The sequence below is a fragment of the Phacochoerus africanus genome, chromosome 15, assembly GCF_016906955.1.
Source record: "Phacochoerus africanus isolate WHEZ1 chromosome 15, ROS_Pafr_v1, whole genome shotgun sequence".
NCBI classification, from domain to species: domain Eukaryota; kingdom Metazoa; phylum Chordata; class Mammalia; order Artiodactyla; family Suidae; genus Phacochoerus; species Phacochoerus africanus.
The window spans coordinates 43,302,088-43,322,262 of record NC_062558.1 but is presented as its reverse complement, the minus strand read 5'-3'; the positions used below and the strand labels follow the sequence as shown (position 1 = coordinate 43,322,262).

The window sequence follows — 20,175 nt, the reverse complement described above, 5'->3', positions numbered from 1 at the left end:
GCCAGGGATCGAACCTGCAACTTCATGGTTCCTAGTCGGATTCATTTCCACTGCACCATGACAGGAACTTCCTTTTTTTTTTTTTTTTTCTCTCATTTCTGAAAAATGTTTTCTTAGGGCTCGCATCAGTTGCATCAGCAGTGGGGAGGCTGTAGGTGCCTGGGACGGGCTCTGAGTGTGACAGGGGAACAGAGTCGGGTTTGGCTCATGCAGGTGGGAGGGATGGGGTTTTGTCCCCGGGCCTGTGGGAAGCCAGCTGCCTCCTGCCTGTCAGAGGGACAACTCCTCTCCCTCCCACTGGGAACAGAGGAGATACACGTGTATCCTTGGTGCGGCCATGGTGTCCCCCTTGGGCTGGATGAAGTGACAGTCAGGGGTGGCAGGTGGGAGGGAGGCTCAGCCCCAGAGCTGAGGTTGAAGAAGCCCTCTGGGCAGGGGACAGTCACTGAGGCATGGAGGAGAGAGTGTCGGGGGTCACGGCTCTCCTGGATCTCTGCAGAAGCCTCCCAGCTGGTCTCCTGCCTCCCCCTTGGCCCCATCGTTCTGCTCTGTGCCACAGCCAGAGCAATCCTATTAAACCCAAAGGTAGATCGTGTCTTGCCCTTTCAAACTCAGTTTTCCAGAGTCCGTAGAGCCCTAACTACCAACCTCATTACTGTGTCTCTATCACTCAGCTGACACTCCTGTCCACGACCTTCGAACCTGTGCTTCCTCCACCTGGAATGTTCTCGTGGCTCATTCAGGTCTGATGAGCTCAAATGTCACCATCTCAGAGAAGAGTTCTCTGACCACCACCCCATCACCCTGCATCCTTGTACCCCACTTTCTTGTCCTTAGCCCTCACCACCTCCTAACTTTAGATTCCAACTCTACTTGTTTCTTCATGTTCTGTCTCAGAAAGTGGACTCTGTGAGGCTGGGGCTTTTTGTTCACTGCTGTGTCCTCTGGCATTTGCTGAATTAATAAATTAAAATAGAGATTAAGAGAGCCAGATGGGGGATGATGGATAGATCAATGGGAGAAAGGGAGAATAGATGGATGGAAATGTGGCTGGATTAATGGATGAAAGGACTGATGCAAAAATAGAAGGATGGTGGGTGGGCAGAGGGATAGATGGATGGGTGAGAAGAATATAGGATGAATTGTGGATGGATGGATGGAGGGATAGATGGGAAGGATATGAGATGGAGGGAGGGAGGGAAATTGGATGGATGGATGGTGGATGGAGGGATTGATAGAAAAGAAGGATGGATGGATTAATGGCTGAAAGGACTGATGCAAGGACAGATGGATGGGATGGAGGGATGGATGGAAAGAGGAAGGGAGGGATGGGGTGGATGGAGGAATATAGGATAGATGGGTGGAGGGATGGTGGATGGAGGGATTTTGGATGGAGGGGTGATGGATAGATGGGAAGGATATAGGATGGAGGGAGGGGTGGAAGGAGGGATATTTGATGGATGGATAGTGGATGGAGGGATTGATAGGAAGGATAGGTGGATTAATGGCTGAAAGGATTGATGCAAGGACAGATGATGGGATGGAGGGAGGGATGAAGGGAGAAAGAGAGGGATGGGGGTGTAGGAAGGGATATAGGATAGATGGGTGGAGGGATGGTGGATGGATGGGAAGGGTATATATAGGGTGGTTGGATGGAGGGAGGGAGGGGTGGAGGGAGGGATAGAGGATAGATGGACAGATGGATGGATGGACGGATGGAAGGAAGAAGGGGGGAGGGATGGTGGATGAATGACTGATGGAAGGAAGAACTGGACAAATGAATGGAACAACAGATAGAAAGATGAGGGGTAGAAGGAGGGATGGATAAATCAATGGAAAGAAGAAAACATAGGAACATGGAAAGACTAGGTGGATGATTGGATGGACTGACAGATGGAGATACAGACAGATAGACCCAAGACCACGATAGGGTGTGTGAGTGGTTCTCCCTGATAAGGGCTAGTGCCTAGAGTAGAAGGACCGCTCACAGCCTTCCCTTGGGGCTCTCGGATCCCTCCAGCCGCAGCCTCCTTTATCCTGCCCCTCCCTCTCTCTGGTTCTACCCCGGGCCCCGCCCCCTCAAGAAGTGACGCAGAGGAACATGGCAGGTGGGGGACCGGCCCCAGGCTTTATTGAGCAGATTCTGGGGAAGGAGGGACAGGCAGGCCCTCACCCTGGCCCTGGAGCCTCCTCTTCTTGCCCTTGCTGCCCCCCAGGGCGAGCCTGGGCCACTGGGGCCTGTGCGCCCTTCAGCTGCTGAGGAAGCAGCCCCGCTTGTGCCACTTCTGGTCGCGGATGCGGCGCACCGACTGCAGCTGTGGCTGGTTGGCGTCCCACTCGTTCCAGTGGCGGTACTCGCCCCTCTCGAACACGTACTGGCGCCCGCGGTAGCCAGGGAACTCGTAGCCAACCCACCTGCAGGGACACCGAGGTTGGGCTGAGGATGGTTAGCCTGCAGCCAGACCAAGTCTTTTAAAGCCAGCATCTAACCTGGCTCTCTACCTGCCTAAATCCCTCCTTGGCTGCCCAGTACCCTGGGGATGAATTCAAACTCCTAGCCCTGCTCACAAGATCCTTCACCAAACATCTCTAGTGGTAGCTCGCATTCCTTTTTTAAACCCCACACTCCAGCCTTTCTTATTCTACTCTCCCTGAAATGGCATGTCTTTACACATACTGTTCCTTCTGCTTGGAATGCTTTTCCTTGCCTTATCCTTAGTTTGGCCCCTCTTTCATGATCATCCTTTACATCTCAATTTGGACATCTCTTCCTTCCAAAAGCCCTTCTTGATTCCCCCAGACTGAATCAAGTGCTTCCTCAGTTCCCCCCAAGCCCCTGTGTGTCCCCCATCATAATTCTGATCACAACAAACCGTGAATACTTGCTTGCTTGTCTGTCTCTGTATAAGACTATGAAATTCTTGAGGGAGGAGTTGTATAGTTCTTATTGCCCCCATACCCTGCACATAGCAGATGCTCAGTAAAAAGTTATTAACGGGAAGAGGTGGCACTTTTCAAGGCCCAACCCCAGATCACAAGCCCACAATTGAGATGGATAAAGGGAAGGTGGGCCCAAGATTGCATGAACAGAGATATCAAGCCTAGAAGGAAGGAGGTGATAAGCCTGCTCTCCTACGTATTACTCACATGATACCTGTATACCTGCATGCCCCCCTGATAAAGAAGGATGATTGAAAAGGAAATAAAAATCTCAATTCAAGGGCCTGAGGATGTTCAGAAAAGGAGTGAAGAGATTTTGATGAAGATAGGTAGAGGGAATAGATTTCACTTGATTAAAAAAAAAGATAAAACTATAAGTCAAGGCTTCTCAGAAATCCATTGGTACAGGAATGCAAGCCAGTGGACATCCACATCATGGGAGCTCTCAAGTGGGGCTCTGAGCAAGGATGGGGGAGGGGCTCTGACTGGAATGAAGGGCCGTCAGACCTAGAGGAGCAGGAAATGGCAGCTGTGTAGTGAGAGCAGAGATCCTGTTGGGAGCCAAAGGCATGACTGGAGGACAGAGGAGGGGCAAGAGTGGGTTCGGGCCCCTTACGTTCCATTGATAGCCCGGATGCTCGCCACACGGTCCTGGAAACCATGAGCCCAGAGGCTGGGCACGTCATCGTCCACTATCTCCATCTTGCGGCCCCCAAAAGCTGGGTTCTCAAACAGATGCAGCTTGTGGTCCGGACCATCCTAGGGGAAAGAGGATGGGGTGACCCAGCTGCTCCCAAGCCCAAAGCAGGGGGCAGGGAGGCTCCAGAGGAGAATCAAGTCACCGTAAAATAATGCCACCCCCACAATGGGTCTTCTTAGAAATCGTAGAGCCAGAGAGCCATGATACCAAGAGGGGGCCTTTCGGGTCTCGTTAAACTCTGTCATTTAGCAGAGAGGGAAACGAAGGTCCAGAGAGGGCAGCTAGAGATCTTAGAATTACTAATGTAGGAACTTTCTCTCTTTACAAAACCAGATTCAGAGTCAGTCTGCCCAGCTTTCCCCCTCCCAATCCCCTCCAAGAGCATCAGTCATTGTGACAAGGAGAAAGGGCTGGAGTAGCTGAGGAGTGAGTGAAATAAGTGGGAGAGAAGAGTGACATTTTAAAGCGTCACCATGGAAGTTCCCCTGTGGCTCAGCAGGTTCAGGATCCAGCATTGTCACTGCAGCATCTCAGGTTGCTGCCACAGCGTGGGTTTGATCCCTGGCCCAGGAACCTCCACACTGAGGGTGTGGCCCAAAAACCCACAAAAACAAAAACAAAACATAAAGTCTCACCATGGGCTGAATCTCCTGCAGGTGTTCGAGAAACAAAAGGGAAATACTTGAGCTGTTTTGCAATTACTTTCTGAAGCTGTTTTCTAGATTGTATGTCTTTGACTGGATCACGTGGCTCATAATTTTAATAGGGTTACAGAGGGATGTGCCAGTGCCCTGCTAGCTAATTCGAGATGTGAATCCTGGCCTCCTGGCCCCCATCCCAGTGCCTATTCAATAGCCATCTTCCTCTTATCTTCCACAATCATTTAGATCAGAAATAATGAGGGCCCTTCCCTGGCCAGGTCCATAGCAGCCAAGCCCTTGGCCGAGCCTGTAAAAGGAGCTTGCCTGACCAGCTCCCAGCATGTCCTACTCCAGGAGCTGTATACTCACAATGTGCAGAGGCCGGAGGGACAGGAGACTGTCACTGTGGTGGCTGTTGGACCAGGCGTCCCAGCGAGGATAATCCCCCTTCTCCAGGACAAACTGCTCCCCTCGGAAGGCTCGGCGCTCAAACGCCAGCCACCTGCAGAAGGAAAGAGGCCTGGGTCACTTCTGCTACTGTGAGGGTGAACACAAGTCTAATGGGGGGGGGGGGGTTGTAGGTGCAAAATCTGCCACGAGCTTTGACTCTGCACCCTCCCTCTAACCCTACTACTGATCTCTGGTCCTGGTATTGATGGAGCTACTAGAACATAGTGAAAGCTGAGACTCTGAGCCAGAAAACCATCTTGGGAAATAGTGCTAAGAATCCGTTTTACATGTAACCTCTGTGTAGTCTGCTCAGAAACATTTTAAATGCAATACCTGGCACACAATAAGTATCCCATAGACATTTTTTCTTATTATTATTAGTACTATTATATTGTTATTATTACTATTATATATGTGCATCTTTCCATTCATTTTTACCAAAACTCCTTCTGAACTCTGTATCCTTGTTATCCCCATTTGACAGATGAGAAAACAGAGGCCTAGAGGGTGAAGCACCTTGCCCAGGATCACCCAGGTGGTTAGTGCTAGAGCCTGCACTTTCCATCTGAAGACAAGAATCCAGGGTCCAGCTGGGACTCTTGCTCGCTGTGTGGACACAGATGGGACACTTAACCCCTTTGGCCTCAGTTTCTTCATCTGTCAAGTGGGCCAGTTGTGAGGATTCAGTGATATAAATCATGTTAAAAATTTAGACATTGTCATCATTATTAAAATTATTAAAGCCCACTAGTCTGGCACTGAGCTAGATGCTGGGGTGTCTTTGTCTGTTCTCTCTCCATCTACTGACCCCAGAGATGGAAAGCTAGGAGGATTCTTAGAGAATTGCAGTTCAACGCTCTCACTTTACAGGTGGGAAAACTGGGGCCCGAGATGAGAAGGGAGTTGCCTAAGGCCCACAGCGTATCTAGAGCTCCATCCTGGACCTCCCGACTCCCAGAGGGCTCAGGGCAGGCTAGGGGGTTCCATGTACTCACGGCCCTGACTCCACTTGGATGGAGCCCACCTTCTCCAGCAGACTTTCCGTCAGGTTGGGGCACTCGGCTGAGAGCTCACACCGCTTGCCTTGGAAGTTCTCCATTTCGTACACGATCACCTGGAAGGGCAGCCTCCTGAGAGTGTCCCCCGCCCCAGAGCTGGGCTCCCAGCTCTAGCCCCTGTCCTGCACAGTCCTCCTTGGAACATCTGCTCCATCCGCTCTGCCTGGTACCCGCCCTGCCCTGTCCCCTGGTGGCCACAGGGGAGAATGCCTTCAGGAACCTCAATTAAACCAGGGATTGCAACTCAGGTATCTGGCTGGAGCCAGGGCAGAAGCTAGTAAAGCCAAACGACCAAAATGACTGGAAGGAGGACTGTAGGGAAACGAAGCCACTGTGGTCCAGAGGGACCTTCCTAAGCTTTTCAAGGGAAGCCAGAAAGCTGTAATTTCCTCAATGTGAAATTTCTCGTTTAAAAAGTCCTATGCAGGACAAATAAAACCTCAGTTTGCAACAGCTGACCTTCACCTGACTCTCTGCCCCCAGAGGAAGGGGCTGCAAAGATGGAGGAAGGTTTTGCCTCTTTCACCTGCCTAGAAGCACAAACGGGTCCTTCGTAGCAGGTCCTTGGGGAAGAGCCGCTCTGGTCATTTTATACCAGGTCAAGGGAGGTTCAGAAGGCGTCCTGGGCTGCACAAGTTAAGTGGAGGCACCGATTCAACAAGTCAGCTGGCTCTTTTCTCCCGAGCATTGGCGTGGACAGGGGAAAGCCCACAGATGCCAAAAGGTTCCTGGAAGGGGTGGCAGCAATACCCCTCTCCTGGTGGGCAGTGGCCTCTGGGCAGCTCTCCCCAAGGGGAAGCTGAGAGTCCATAGGGCAAGGCTGATTCACCCACAAATCAGGCTCAGAGCCAGGCAGCCTCTTAGCAGCTCTGCCCCTCCCCCCCTTATTAAAGCCCCCCATTATCTCCTTGGTCAACCCATCCTTGGACCCCATCTCAAATTAAAGCCCCTAAGGATAGCTTAGAAAGGACCGAGCCACCAAATTCCAGCTCTCAGATTTCTTCCTTCGTTGACCACAGTAATGGTGCCTGCATTTAGTTCTCACACGGGCTCTGGGGACTTTGTGGGAACCATTCCCATATTATTTTTTTTTAATTTTTTTTTTTGTCTTTTGTCTTTTTTTGTTGTTGTTGTTGTTGCTATTTCTTGGGCCGCTCCCACGGCATATGGAGGTTCCCAGGCTAGGGGTTGAATCGGAGCTGTAGCCCCCAGCCTACGCCAGAGCCACAGCAACGTGGGATCCGAGCCGAGTCTGCAACCTACACCACAGCTCACGGCAACGCCGGATCGTGAACCCACTGAGCAAGGGCAGGGACCGAACCCGCAACCTCATGGTTCCTAGTCGGATTCGTTAACCACTGCGCCACGACGGGAACTCCCCCATTCCCATTTTAAAGAGGGGGATGTTGAGGCCCAGGGAGGGCCAGGAACTGGACCAAGAGCAGCCCTGGGCCCAGATCCCCCAACACCCCTCCCCACCTGGTACCTTGTAGCCGCCCCCGAGGCCTCCATGGCTCTTGCCGGCTGCAGCCTGCTCGGGTGTGCCATGCTGCTCTGCCATCTTCCTGGGAGCACCTGTAGCTTCAATCAAAGATAAACGGGTCACCGTGTGCGCCCAGGCGAAACCAGGTATTGATGCGATTGGAGTTGAGCTACAAAACTTGGCTGCCTGTGAGATGTGGTTGTTACTCACAACCAGTCATTCATTCAGCAAACACCCACTGAGCACCTACTCTGGACCCCAAGGGACTGGGACAGTCAGGGGGATCAGGAGCCCCATTTGATGGAGGGGAATCCCAAGGCCCAGGGACGGTAGGCTGGGATTGGCCCAGGCTCTAAAGCCCATGCCCTTCCCCCACAACTGGAGCTCTGTGCCGACGCAGCACCTTCAGACCCTGGTCAAAGGGGGGGTTTGGGGGACCTCCTGTACTAGGATCTCTCCCACCTCTGCACCCCAAGCAGTTGTCTTTTTTTCACTGATTACTTCATTCACCAAAGATTCCTTGAGAACTGTGTTGGTGCCTGGCCCTGTGCTGGGTGACCAAGAGGAACTGGAGACCATGGACTGGTGGGAGATGGACAGACAGACATCTAGAGAAAGCATGATGCTGGACCAGGTCCTGGGACACGTGTTCCAGCCCAGTTTCTCTGCATTCAGTTATTCCTTCCATATGCATTTATGGAGCACTTACTGTGTCCCAGCCACTTAAAGAGACACATACCCAAAAAGACACAGACAGACGGACAGCTCCCCTTCATCCCTAGGGACTGCGTCACGCACCATGGGGCCTGCAGTAGTCCTGTGGAAGGGTTCTTACCATGCCGCACACGCAGACACGTGGGACTGTTCTCATGTTTATCAGCACGTGGGCGCGCGCGCGCGCACACACACACACACACACAAGCTCACACGAGCCCCCGTGGTCACAGCACATGGTTACTTTCCACCACTACACAAACGCAGCCTCTCTGTGTCTCTCTCTCATGCACACATGCCCATTTCAGACATCCACGGTGGTCTAGAAGGCATCACAACTACACCCCACACCTGGCTGCTGCTCAGCTGTGGCTCCCGCACTCCCGTTCCTTGGGGTAGCTGGGCTGCATGGAGTATATACTCAGAACACAGGCCCAGTGACGCATAGACATGGGCCATCTGCCTGCGTGTGCAGCATCAGCGGGAAACAGCGCCTGGCCCGGCTCATGGAGGACTCTCAGGAGATGCAGCAGCCCCCAGCTTGCCCCCCCGCCAGCTGTGTTCAGTTCCTACAGGCCCCCTGCCCTAAGCTCATGCTCAAGGGCTTGACCCTGGCCACCTTGTGACACGCCTGAGCTTGGTGACTCTCTTGCATTCTCCCTCTCAGCTCCAGCCCTCACGTAGATCCCCAGTTTGTGCAGGGGGCCAGCTGTGCATGTCCCCCTCCCCAAGAGACCACCGAGGTCCAGGCCAGCCTCCCTGCCCCCGCCTCCTGGAATGCACCTGTTGCAGTCGCCTTGGGAAGAACAGAGGGGCCGGCGCCGTCTGCAGACTCGGCCTGCTGCTGCAAGGAGTGTCCTATTTATGGGCACTTTCTGACAGCCCAGCACATCCCAGCTTGCTGAGGCAGCGCCCTGTCCACCCGATTCTGTCCGGACCGCTTCATCCCAATAGCAGGCCTGGGGAGGCCCCCGTGCCTCTGTGTCCTCAACCATGGCTTCTGATGACTTCCTGGGGGCAGAGGGACATCAGCTTTGTGGGAAGCCTGACAGCACCAGGAGGGGAGCATCGGGCAGGAAAGGCCCCCAGTGCTCCCCAACTTCCTTTTTGTCTTCTCAGAGCCACTGTCTTCCTTATTGGGGTGCATGACATCCTTGCAATGGCTCTAGTTCTTAAGGTGAGAGGGCCCGGAATCTCTCAATTTTCCCACGTGCCATGTGGCCTTTTAAGTCAGATGAACATACCCTTTACATTGGGTGTAAATCCATCCCAACATTTCCACGAGATGCTGTAACAGACCCAACAAAGATTGATTTTCTTCGTGTCGAAGGCATATCTGGATAATGGTAACCATTTGTTGAAGACCTACTGTGTGCACAGCACTGGGCCAGCTTCACAAGCGGTATGTTTAGTCCTCTTGCTGCTCTCTTTAGGAGTGGAATTATGATCCCCACTTTCAAGAGGGGGAAACAATTCAGAGATAAAGTCACTTACCCAGGATCACACAGCAGAGAGGAAGAGGGCTGGCCTGCAGAGCCCAGCTCTGAGCCTCAATAGAAATGAAGGTGATCATGATTGTCACCTAATTTATGATTAAAAACCTAGGCCCATGCATTTTGAGTGTGTGTCTAACAAAGCATAATTTTACCTGCTACTACAGAATCTCCCGGCTTTTTGAAAGTTTGCTTTAAGTCGTTTTGCTTTCATGAAGACCTACACTAGTAGTGCTTTTACAAAAAAAGGCAAAAAGCAAAAATCATTTGTGTTCATTTTGCCCAGATGTCATAGAGGTGAGTGGCGCCACCAAGCTCCTTCCTTGGGAACTACATCCAGCGTCTCAGCATCAAGGGCCACAGCTTTGAACTGTGTCCATGAGCAGCTGTGCTTGATCTCCATTGATTTCGGGCATCTGTGAGCAAGGGGTGTCCTAAGTTAACTGCTTCAACATATGCCATTTCGGCTTAGGAAAGGTTTCATGCGAATGCTCTACTTTCAGAGAGTTGAGAACCTGCAGTTAATGATTACTGAATGAACAACATCATGAGAGAGCCAAGGAGTGAAATGTTAAACTGAGGGTTTTCTTTTGTTGTGGTTTATTTTTGGCTAAAATCCCCCAGTCAGCATAAGACCCAGTCTGCCGGTATCCCTGGAGATGTGGGTGACAGCTGGACTCTGGAAAGAGGTGGGCCTTTGTGACCTTGTTAATGAAGTTCAGAGTCGTATCTCCTCATCTGTAAATACAGAGAAGCTTCTCTCTTCTTGAGCCACTAGAGTTCCAAAATACTCAACACAGTGTTACTTTATTACATTCATCACTGAGGATATTGCCTGCTAGTGACCGTTCAAGCCTCAAGGCTGCTTCCCTCCGGTGCTCACGGAAGCAGTTGGTTTTAACCCCTTAATCTGGGATGCAGTCGCCACCTGCTGGGCAGATAAGGGAAAGACAGAGGTGGGGGCAGCCAGAGGTGTGACTCCCGCACCCCCCACCCCCGCTCCCATCAGTTCTTTTAGGATCCTGGAGACCTATTATGTGCCCAGATTTCACATGCCACATTTTCCAGCCTCGGCAGTATTGCCCTTTGGGGCTGGATCATTCTTTGTGCTGGCATGAGGGTGGGGGGTGTGGTCCTGTGCAGTATTGGATGTCGAGCGCCATCCCTGGCCTCTCCCCACTAGATGCCAGTAGCATTTCCCTTCCCTCCTTGTGATAACTGAAAAATGTCTCCTGCTATTGCCCAAGGTTGCCTGGGGGGAACAGTCCCCCCAGCTGAGAGCCGCTGCCCACGCTTGTTGCTGTCGCCACCCCCATTTTGGAGAACTGTGTGGGTTCAGAGGTACCCCCCAGCCAGGAGGAGGCAGAATGAGGAGCCGGCCCCATGCTGAATGGAGATCCTGCTTTGTCTACATTGGGCCCCCTTTCCTGGGACCCCTGCTCTGGCCTCCCTCTGCCTGGCCCCCAGCTCAGCACAGTGGAGAGACTGACTCAGCTGGGGGGAGGCATGCATGCGTGGGGGAGCCCATTCATTCATGCACTGACACACCAACTTCTCCAGTGCAGCTCACGTCAAAGCTTTATTTGCTGTTTTCAGAGTCTGAATGCAACATCTTTGTACATGCAAAGGTCATTTTGTTTTAGGGCAGTCGACCAGATTCCCAACTGCTCTTCTTCTGTGCGTATGAAACCTCTTTACAGTTACAAAATAGAAAAGCACTTGTAGACAGCCAATACTCTGTGAGGTCCGGGGAGCCCCCTTTGTTTTAACGTTAAAAATATAGGTTTTTCTAGATGAATAATCAGTCACGCGACTTAGAGATCCTTTCTGGGATTGGATAAAGTGCCGGTCGACCGCCTTCCGATCAGAATTCCTAGAGCCCGTGAATTCATAAGGCAACTTCGAGGACACCAGCTGGCAGGACGCTTCAACTTTCCTGCCCACAGAAGACTCGAGTTCCTTTTCTAGCATGACTCAAATATCTGAGGAAGGGACCCAGGAAAAAGGTGAGGAAATTACAGAGTGTAGGAATATATATGTCCGCTCCCCCCATCTTACAAAGCGTTTTGAGGATCGTAATCATCTGGGAAGTGCGTGACTTGGAGCAATATCGGTATAATTCAGGAAATAACACAGTACAAAACATCTTCCATAACACAACAGATGACTTTTGCCAGCCCCCCTATTTACATGATCTATAAGGCTATGTGGAATGAGATCATTAAAAAGCTCAAATTCTCCTTTAGACAATGGCATCTTTTTTTTTTTTTTTTTTTTTAGTAGGTGCGATGCCACTGGAGATTGTCAAAAAAGTGCCAGGCTGATTCAGAGGAGGAGATGGTGGGCTGCTGGGCTTGAGGGTTACTAAGGAGATTCTGGGAGGATGAGGAGGAGAGGCTGAGAGGTTACCTTGCCAGAAATCTCAGGCTGACTTTCCAGAACCTGGCTCTCTGCTCCCCCTCCCTGCGGGAACCAACTCAGACCAAAGAAACCTCTAGAAGGGTGATGGGGGTCAAAGGAGATATGATCAGCCAAGACCCAGCACACTCATGCCTTCTGGCTTTCCACATGGCTATCCATTTCCAGATCCTTGGCTTGCTTGGAATTCCAACATGATGACTCCTGGGAGCTTCTCAGCACAGAGTTCAGATCCATCCTCCCTAAGGGGATGGAGCCCAAGCGGACCCCCTTCCACGTGCCCTGCCCCCTTTAAGTGGCTCCTGCCAATCAATATTGTCCCTACCCCCACCCCATCCCACAGAGTCACAATGCTGTGGGGGTTTTTTTGTTGTATTTTTTTTTTTTAAATCTTTCCTGTTTTAACACATGTTGGAGGAGGAAAGGCACAGTCAGAGGCTTTGGAAGATTGCTCCATCACCATAGTCACTCACCGCAGCTTAAAGTCGGGAGGGGCAATTCCCAGTAGATAAAGCTTTTCTCCCATGTCCCTTCCCTCTCCACAGACCTTACCCCGAAGTGCTAATTTACACAAAGCAACAGTTACCTCACTTCCTGTATTCAGGGACAGGGCTGTGTGGGAGAGGCCATGGGGAGAGAGGAGGAGGCTGGGAGAGGCTGCCTTAGGGGCCCTCTCATTCCGTGTGACTTCTTAGAGTCACCTCTAAGATAGCACTTTGTTTTGGAGGTGATCCAAGCGCACACCTGCTGATTTTCAGCTCCTGGGGCAGTCTGGGGGCATAGAGTTGAAAAACCTAAAAGCGGAAGTAGACAAGGCAGCTGCCAGCACCAGGTGGGAGCAGCTGAGGCCTTCGCGGACATCATGCCTGAGGTTTTTCCAAATCCCCTGCACAGCCTCTAAAGTTGAGGACCTCAGGCTTACGCCTATTTCAATACCAAGAATTGGCCTCGATTCCCAGGATGCACAAAGGAAAACACGTTTGTCTGAAAGCATGTGACTAGGTTTGTCCCCTGCAAACCCTCCCTATCCCATTGTCCTTTCCCTGAATCCTAGACAACCTGAGGCTGTCAGGTCAGCATAACTCAAAGTCCCCAACATTCTAAACTCTGTGAGGCCCCTGCTTCGCTGGCATTGCTCTGGTAGCTCTGACGGACTCTGGACTCTCTACAACACTGAGTTTTGAGGCCTTGCCATGGAAATTCACAGGCTGAAGCTTGTTACATTAGGCAAGAGACTGTGAAGAAGGAGATCTACTGCAGAGAGAAAAGATGCAGACTTGTCCAAAGACCAGCCATCAAAATGCTGATGTGCAGAGGGGGAGGGGGGAGCAGGGGAAGGAGGGAGGGAAACAGACAGAGATTATACTATTTTAAAAAAATCACCTATCTTATCCATCTATCCATCTTATTTTTGATGCATTCTGTATAAAACTTTCATCCAAAGAAAGCCAGAGGCCCAGGGCTTGATGAGGGCAGGTGACTCCATTGCATACAAATGATTAAGGCATATTAAGTTCGTTTAAAAGGAGACAGATTTCCAAAGGTGGCTCCAGACAAACTCAAGAAACTAGCACACAACCCCTTGCTTAGCCCCCGAGAGCCCACACAGTTGTCTGCAAAGGTGCCAAGCATCAGTTGCCGATAACTTCATTGTACTGATCTTAGGGCCAGGGGCCATGGGAACCATAGGTCACAGGAGCCAGCACTAAGTGATTGTCCGCTCTGTGGTGTGGAGGGTGAGGCCGCTCTGCGCAGTTTCAAGGGGGTGGACTTTCTATGTCCTCATCACCAAAGGATTAAGTGGACTTTCTATTTCCAATCCGGGTGTGAGAGGTTAGGTAGAAGACCTCCAGGTCAATCTCATGTTCAAGTGTTTTTCTTTCCTGGTGGGTGTACCTGGGCTGAAACATGACCAATTCCAAACTGAGAGTTCTGCATGGTGCGTATCCATACACTGACTCAATAGAGCAGGTTACTTCCTGCTGCCTAGATGGTACCAAGGGGCCCGACCCACCTTGAGAAAGACAAAGAAAGAAAGCTGCCAAGAAAAGAACTCAGGGTCAAAGCACACTGGGGGGTGTCTTTTAAGGAGACCTATTGACCTGGAAAGCCACCACATCAAAGGCGAAATAAAATGTGAACTGGATCTTTAAAAAACGAGAAAGAAAAATCAACTGAAGCAGTTCCCAAGAGGCCAGAGAGAACAGATTGACCACTAACTCAGAGAATGAAGAGAATACAGACTATGATCAAGCAAGACCAAGTCTCCAGACACAGATGCATGAGGTTTCCAGATGCACAAAGGTTGAGCAGTTGACAGGTTCCAACAACTGCCCATCAAGCAGCCAAAGCTCAGTCAATGGGACTCTGGGAGTGGGCGCCCAACTTGGGGCTCCATCACTGTCCGTGGTGCTGAACCACAGCCCCTTCTCCAGGGCCCAGGCATTGGTCTTAACCTGGAGAGACAGGATGCGTCTCCATCCTGCCACCCCCAAGACAGGGAGGGGGTGAAGGGAGGTCAGGGAGGGAGAAGAGTTGGGGAGACAAATGAAGACCGTGGGAGGGGGGCCAGGGAGCAGGGAGGCATGTTTTGACACCATTTGCAAAGAACAGATTTATCAAGAGAAATTTCCACCTCCAGGAAAGTGCTGGGCACAGATCCACTAGGAAACTGAGCCCCTACAGCCCTTGGCAATCGTGGGCTGCCCTGGGAACGGCCTGGGCATCTCTCTCACAGATGGGCATCTTCCAGGCAAGGTTGGCACAAGGTTTATGGCAACTCCAGACATGACAGGTGGGCCAGCCATTTCTGAGACATTTGCTGGAGCCTTGGGCTTAAGAGGTGGAAGCAGGTGTGGAGGATTTCCTACAAAAAGAACAGAGTAGATGGTGACTGGAGACCCTGGAGGTCTTCGAGATTCCTGGGAATGAGCTGAGAATTGGCAGGAAAAAAGAGGCAAGGTAAAAGCCTGGACTTGATCACCTAGCATCTGGCACATCTGTTCATAGGCCCCGGAGTGGGCAAAGGGCTCCCCTCCATAGAAGGGCTTTTAGCAAGACCCTCCCTTCCTGCATTTGGACCTAGAAAAAGCACCTGGTCAGGTAGAATGGGGGGTAGGGCGGGTAGAAAGAAGAGGTGAGAAGAAACCCCTTATTCATCATCTATCCTGAGGCCAACTGGGAACGGTTCTTTCAAGCCAGCAGCTCAGGTCATGCTCAGAAAAGGACTTTGGAGAAAGAGGCTCTCAGGGGGCAGGTTTGATGCTTGAGAGGGAAAGGCACTGCCATTCGGGCTGCTGTTTTTGAACCCTTGAGGTCAAGGGACAAAAGTCACCCCACAGAAATCAGAGCTCAGATGAAAAGGAACCAGGAAAATGTACACAAGGGTGACAAGGAGTTTTTTTTTTTTAAAAGCTTGGGCAGGGATAAGATAACCTGAGATGATCAGATACTTTCAAGCAAACTGTTCACACACCTCTCCCCTTGTTCTTTCATGTCAAAACGTATATACGTATCAAATTTCAAAGAAAGTTGGCTGCATTATTGCTTTATCACCTTCGAAAGCAAACACGACGACGTACAATGGAACAGGCCAGCTCTGCACCAGCCCCATGGGGAGGATAAATACTCTTGAAAGAATGAGGGTGGGTGTTTAAAGATCGGAACTTCTGATTCTTCAAGAGGGAGAAGTACCCCCACAAAGGAGGAATCAAAACCCCCAACCCAGCGATGCTGCTTTGGACCACAGTTACAGCAGGAAATGCATGGTTTCATCTTCCTTGAAAACGTCCTTTTGAAAAAGACCAGACCTGGGGTTGGAGGAAAAGGGATGTTTTCAGACTCAGGACCCCGGAGAGATGGGCCAGCCTTACATCCCCATTCATGGTGCTACTGCAGGGGTCAAAAATGGGGAGAAAAGCACATTTTTGCGTAAAACCAAAACCAAACCCCTGCCAGCGTGGATGTTTCTGGGCCGCCTGGATTCTTTCCCAGCCGGAGGTGCTGTCTGGGAGGCGGTGACAGTGCCTGTGGAGGATAAGCCTTCCTGCCCCATCCATTCAGGAGAGCCTGCTGAGGGGTAGGCGCTGGGCAGTGTTCTCCCTGCCACCGACCAGAAGGGCCCAGGCATGTGCAGGAAGGGACGCAGCGGCATGGCCTCGGCTTCGGGTTCTGACAGTTAAGGCTTGTTCATTAGATGTGGCAGTGTCCCCTGTCTGGAGAGGAAGGGACAGTCTTGGCGTCAGTCGGGGGAACACGTGACCCCATTTCTCTCCACCCTCAAGCCTTAGAACCTCTTCTGGTGCTTCCCAAGACGGCCACCCCCACAAGCCACAGGTTAGGAAAGATGGCTTTTTTTTTTTTTTTTTTTTCTTTTTACAGCTGGACCTGCAGCATCTGGACGTTCCTGGGTTGGGGGGTCCAATCGGAGCTGTAGCCTCTGGCCTATACCACAACCACAGCAATGCCAGATCCCAGCCGCATCTTCAACCTACACCGCAGCTCATGGCACCGCTGGATCCTTAACTCACCGAGCAAGGTCAGGGATCCGCTCCGCATCCTCATGGATACTAGTCAGTTCGTTACTGCTGAGTCACATAGAATTCCACATCCACTGATTTTTTTTAAAGGTGCATTGAGATGCAGTGAGAAGGGCTGAGACCAGAGCCTGGGCCCTGGGACCCTTCGCCAATGCCCTTGCCACCCACCCCAGGCCGTCCAGCTGTGTTTTTCTCCTGAAGAGGAAGCGGATCATTACCGCCCTCTTTACAGGAACCTGGAGCTCCCTCAGCTGCGTTTTCCCTTCTCTTCCCCAGGGCACAGCATCCCGAGTCTCTGAGACTTTGCCCCCTCCCTGGTCCCTGGGATCGCAGGCTTGGTCCGGGTCCCCCCCCAAGGGTCCCACCTACCTGCTCAAGCTTGATTCTCGCACAGGCTTTGCCTCTTCTTGGATTTCAGCTCCTTTAGCCACTGGGGAGAAGGCTCCTCCAATCTGAAAACACAAAGCCAGTGAGAGCCAACTGTGAGCCTGACCGAGGGCTCCCTGTGGGCCAGGATATATGGAACACAATTCTCCCGCTGCCCTGGGACACTGCATAAGTCATGGTGTATCCATTCTGTGAAATAATCTGCCACAGAAAGTCATGCTCAGATGAAATTATTTCCATCCATCCACTTGTCATCTAGATAGCCATCCATCCTTCCACCTCTCTACCCTCCTAAACACCCGTAAGGGTTAATTCGATGCGTCAACTTGGCTAGGCCACAGTACCCAGCTGTTGAGTCAAACATTATACTAGATGTTTCTGTGAAGGTATTTATTTATTTATTTATTTATTTAGATGAGATGTGACATTTAAACTGGCTGTCTCTGAATAAAGCAGACTGCCCTCTGTAACATGGGTGGGCCCCGTCCAATCAGGTGAAGGCCTTAATTGAAAAAGACCAACCTCTGCAAAAGAAGAGGGAATTCTGCCAAGACACTGCCTTTGGGACTTGAACTGCAACATCAGCTCCTCCCTGGGTCTCCAGCCCACCTGCCTACCCCTCAGATTTTAGACTCACAAGTCCCCACAATTGTGAAAGCCAATTCTTAATCTCTCTCTCTCTCCCTATGCATATATCCTATTTACATCCTATTGGTTCTGTTTCTTTGGAGAAGAAATACAATGACTAATACAATGCCTGCAAGACATATATTTTATATATATAAACATATATATACACATATATATCTTACGTTTACTGAATAATGATAAGGACTATTTGGGAGGGTATGATCTGTTTTGACTTTTTTTTTTTTTTTTTGTCTTTTTGCCATTTCTTTGGCTGCTCCTGCGACATATGGGAGGTTCCCAGGCTAGGGGTCGAATCGGAGCTGCAGGTGCCGCCCTACACCACAGCCACAGCAACGTGGGATACAAGCCACGTCTGCGACCTACACCACAGCTCACGGCAACGCCGGATCCTTAACTCACTGAGCAAGGCCAGGGATCAAGCCCGAAACCTCATGGTTCCTAGTCAGATTTGTTAACCACTGCGCCACAACGGGAACTCCCTTGGCTTTTTTTTTTTTTAATTGAAGAATACACATCCAGAAAAGTACTCAGATCACAAGTGCACAGCAGAATGAATTTTCTCAAAGTGAATATATCTGAGTCACCAGCATTTTCGAGGGCTCTACTTTTTACTTTCTTTTTTATGTACTTTTCTTTGTTCTCAGAATGGCTTGTAATGAGAACACATCATTTAAACAAAAACAATAAAGTCAAACAAAAAATTCTGAAACTTTTTTAAAGAAAAATCATATTTATGAAGAATTTAATGGCCATGGGGGACTGGTCACACCAATGTGTAAACAACAAAGAAACTACATATATTATATGTTGTAATCTCAATGACATTCTTTTAAAAATAGAAGGATCGGAGTTCCCGTCGTGGCTCAGTGGTTAACGAATCCGACTAGGAACTATGAGGGTTCGATCCTTGGCCTTGCTCAGTGGGTTAAGGATCCTGGGTTGTCGTGAGCTGTGGTGTAGGTCACAGACGCGGCTCGGATCCCGCGTTGCTGTGGCTCTGGTGAAGGCTGGTGGCTACGGCTCTGATTAGACTCCTAGCCTGGGAACTTCCATATGCCATGGGAGTGGCCCTGGAAAAGGCAAAAAGACAAAAAATAAATAAATAAATAAAAATAAAAATGGAAGGATCGAGGACCACACATCACTATAGTGGTCTTTGGACAGGTCAGATCATGGGTGATTTTCTTTTCTGCTTTACATTCATTTTATATTCCCTACAATTGCCATGGTGAGCCTGTGCTGTTCTTTTTTTTTTTTTTTTTTGTCTTTTTAGGGCTGCACCTGTGGCATATGGAGGTTTGCAGGCTAGGGGTCCAATCAGAGCTAGAGCTGTGGCTACACCACAGCCACAGCAATGCGGGATCCAGGCCACCGCATCTGTGACCTACCCAACAGCTCATCGCAACACCGGATCCCTAACACACTGAGCAAGGCTAGGAATCAAACCCGCATCCTCATGGATGCTAGTCGGGTTCGTTAACCACTGAGCCACTACGGGAACTCCTGTACTGTTCTTATAATCAAACACATGTATGCATGAAAACTGACTGCTGTTGATCGCAGAGAAAGCTCCTGACCTGTGGTCCTGGAGGGCTCAGGGACACTGCTCACTTGGCTGGGGGTGGGGTGGGAGTCTGTGAGGAAGGAGAGAGGTCCCTTGAGCAGAGAGGGGTCTGGGTACCCTGGAGAAACACTGGAACCCTCAGCTGACTCCAGAGCAATCCTGATGTTTCCAGAGCAGGAGAGGCACCCTCTTAGCCCCAACCTTTCTCTCAACCGCTTGCCCTCCTGCTTTCCACAGCCCATCCTGTGCTCTGAGAATAGGCACTGCCCGCACTGCCCGGTTCCTCCAGGCCTCTGGGCCTTTGCGTGTGCTGGACTCCAGCCACTTCTTTGTCTGTCATGACCCAGCTTGGTGTCCCCTTCTCCTGGAAGCCTTTCCCACACCTCTCCTCCTCAAGTCTGCATTACAAACCCTTCTTCTGCCTTCCTCTATCCCGGGGGGCAGATAAAGAGCCAGACAGTAAGTGTTTTTGAGGTTGCAGGTTAGCAGGTGTCTGTCAGCTAGACAAGTTTGCACTTGTATCAGGAGAGCAGCTGCAGACCATCTTTAAATGATGGCTGTGTGCCAATAAAACTTTATTTACAAGAAGTTCCCACTGTGGCTCAGCAGTAATGAACCCAACTAGTATTCGTGAGGATGCGGGTTCGATCCCTGGCCTTGCTCAGTGGGTTAAGGATCACACACACACACACACACACACACACACACACACACACACACAGCTGTGGTGTAGGTCACTGATGCAGCTCAGATCCTGAGACACTGTGGCTGTGGCGTAGGCCAGCAGCTGTAGCTCTGATGCAACTCCTAGCCAGGGAACTTTCATATGTCGCAAGTGTGGCCCTAAAAAAGCAATTAAAAAAAAATTTATTTACAAACACAGACAGCTGGCTAGCCCTTGCTCTATTCATAACTCTTATATTACAATGGCAGCATCATGAATAATCCTTAACATTCATGTGTTAGCATGTGGAAGTTCTCAGACCAGAGATTGAATCTGAGCTGCAGTTGCAACCTACACCACAGCTGCAACAATGCCCAAAACTTAACCCACTGCTCTGGGCCAGGGATCAAACCCGCACCTCTGCAGTGACTGGAGCTGCTGCAGTTGGAGCCTTAACCCATTGTGCCACAGCAG

The 20,175-nt window shown here is 50.7% G+C and overlaps 2 protein-coding genes across 5 annotated transcripts in view; both read right to left on the bottom strand.

Moving 5' to 3' along the window:
• Positions 1 to 2,102: 2,102 nt before the first annotated feature.
• On the bottom strand, positions 2,103 to 10,904 carry CRYBB3 (crystallin beta B3). Of its 2 annotated transcripts, none has more exons than XM_047762201.1 (6): positions 8,770 to 10,904; positions 7,276 to 7,370; positions 5,727 to 5,845; positions 4,651 to 4,783; positions 3,557 to 3,699; positions 2,103 to 2,415 (listed from the first exon to the last, which is right to left on the bottom strand). In XM_047762201.1, exons 2-6 carry the CDS (start codon positions 7,348 to 7,350, stop codon positions 2,250 to 2,252), a joined length of 636 nt encoding a protein of 211 aa, XP_047618157.1. In that variant the 5' UTR covers positions 7,351 to 7,370; positions 8,770 to 10,904; the 3' UTR covers positions 2,103 to 2,249. The 2 variants fall into 2 exon arrangements, with proteins under 2 accessions (XP_047618157.1, XP_047618156.1); XM_047762200.1 differs by having other exon boundaries at positions 7,276 to 7,364.
• Positions 10,905 to 11,034: 130 nt separating this feature from the next.
• KIAA1671 (KIAA1671 ortholog) overlaps positions 11,035 to 20,175 on the bottom strand; it is a 195,085-nt gene continuing 185,944 nt past the window's right edge. For all 3 annotated transcript variants that reach the window (XM_047762197.1, XM_047762199.1, XM_047762198.1), the window contains 2 exons: positions 16,805 to 16,887; positions 11,035 to 16,111 (listed from right to left, as the gene is read on the bottom strand). In XM_047762197.1, the coding sequence (XP_047618153.1) occupies positions 16,809 to 16,887 (79 nt within the window). In that variant the 3' untranslated portion in view covers positions 11,035 to 16,111; positions 16,805 to 16,808. The remainder of the gene's footprint in view (positions 16,112 to 16,804; positions 16,888 to 20,175) is intronic.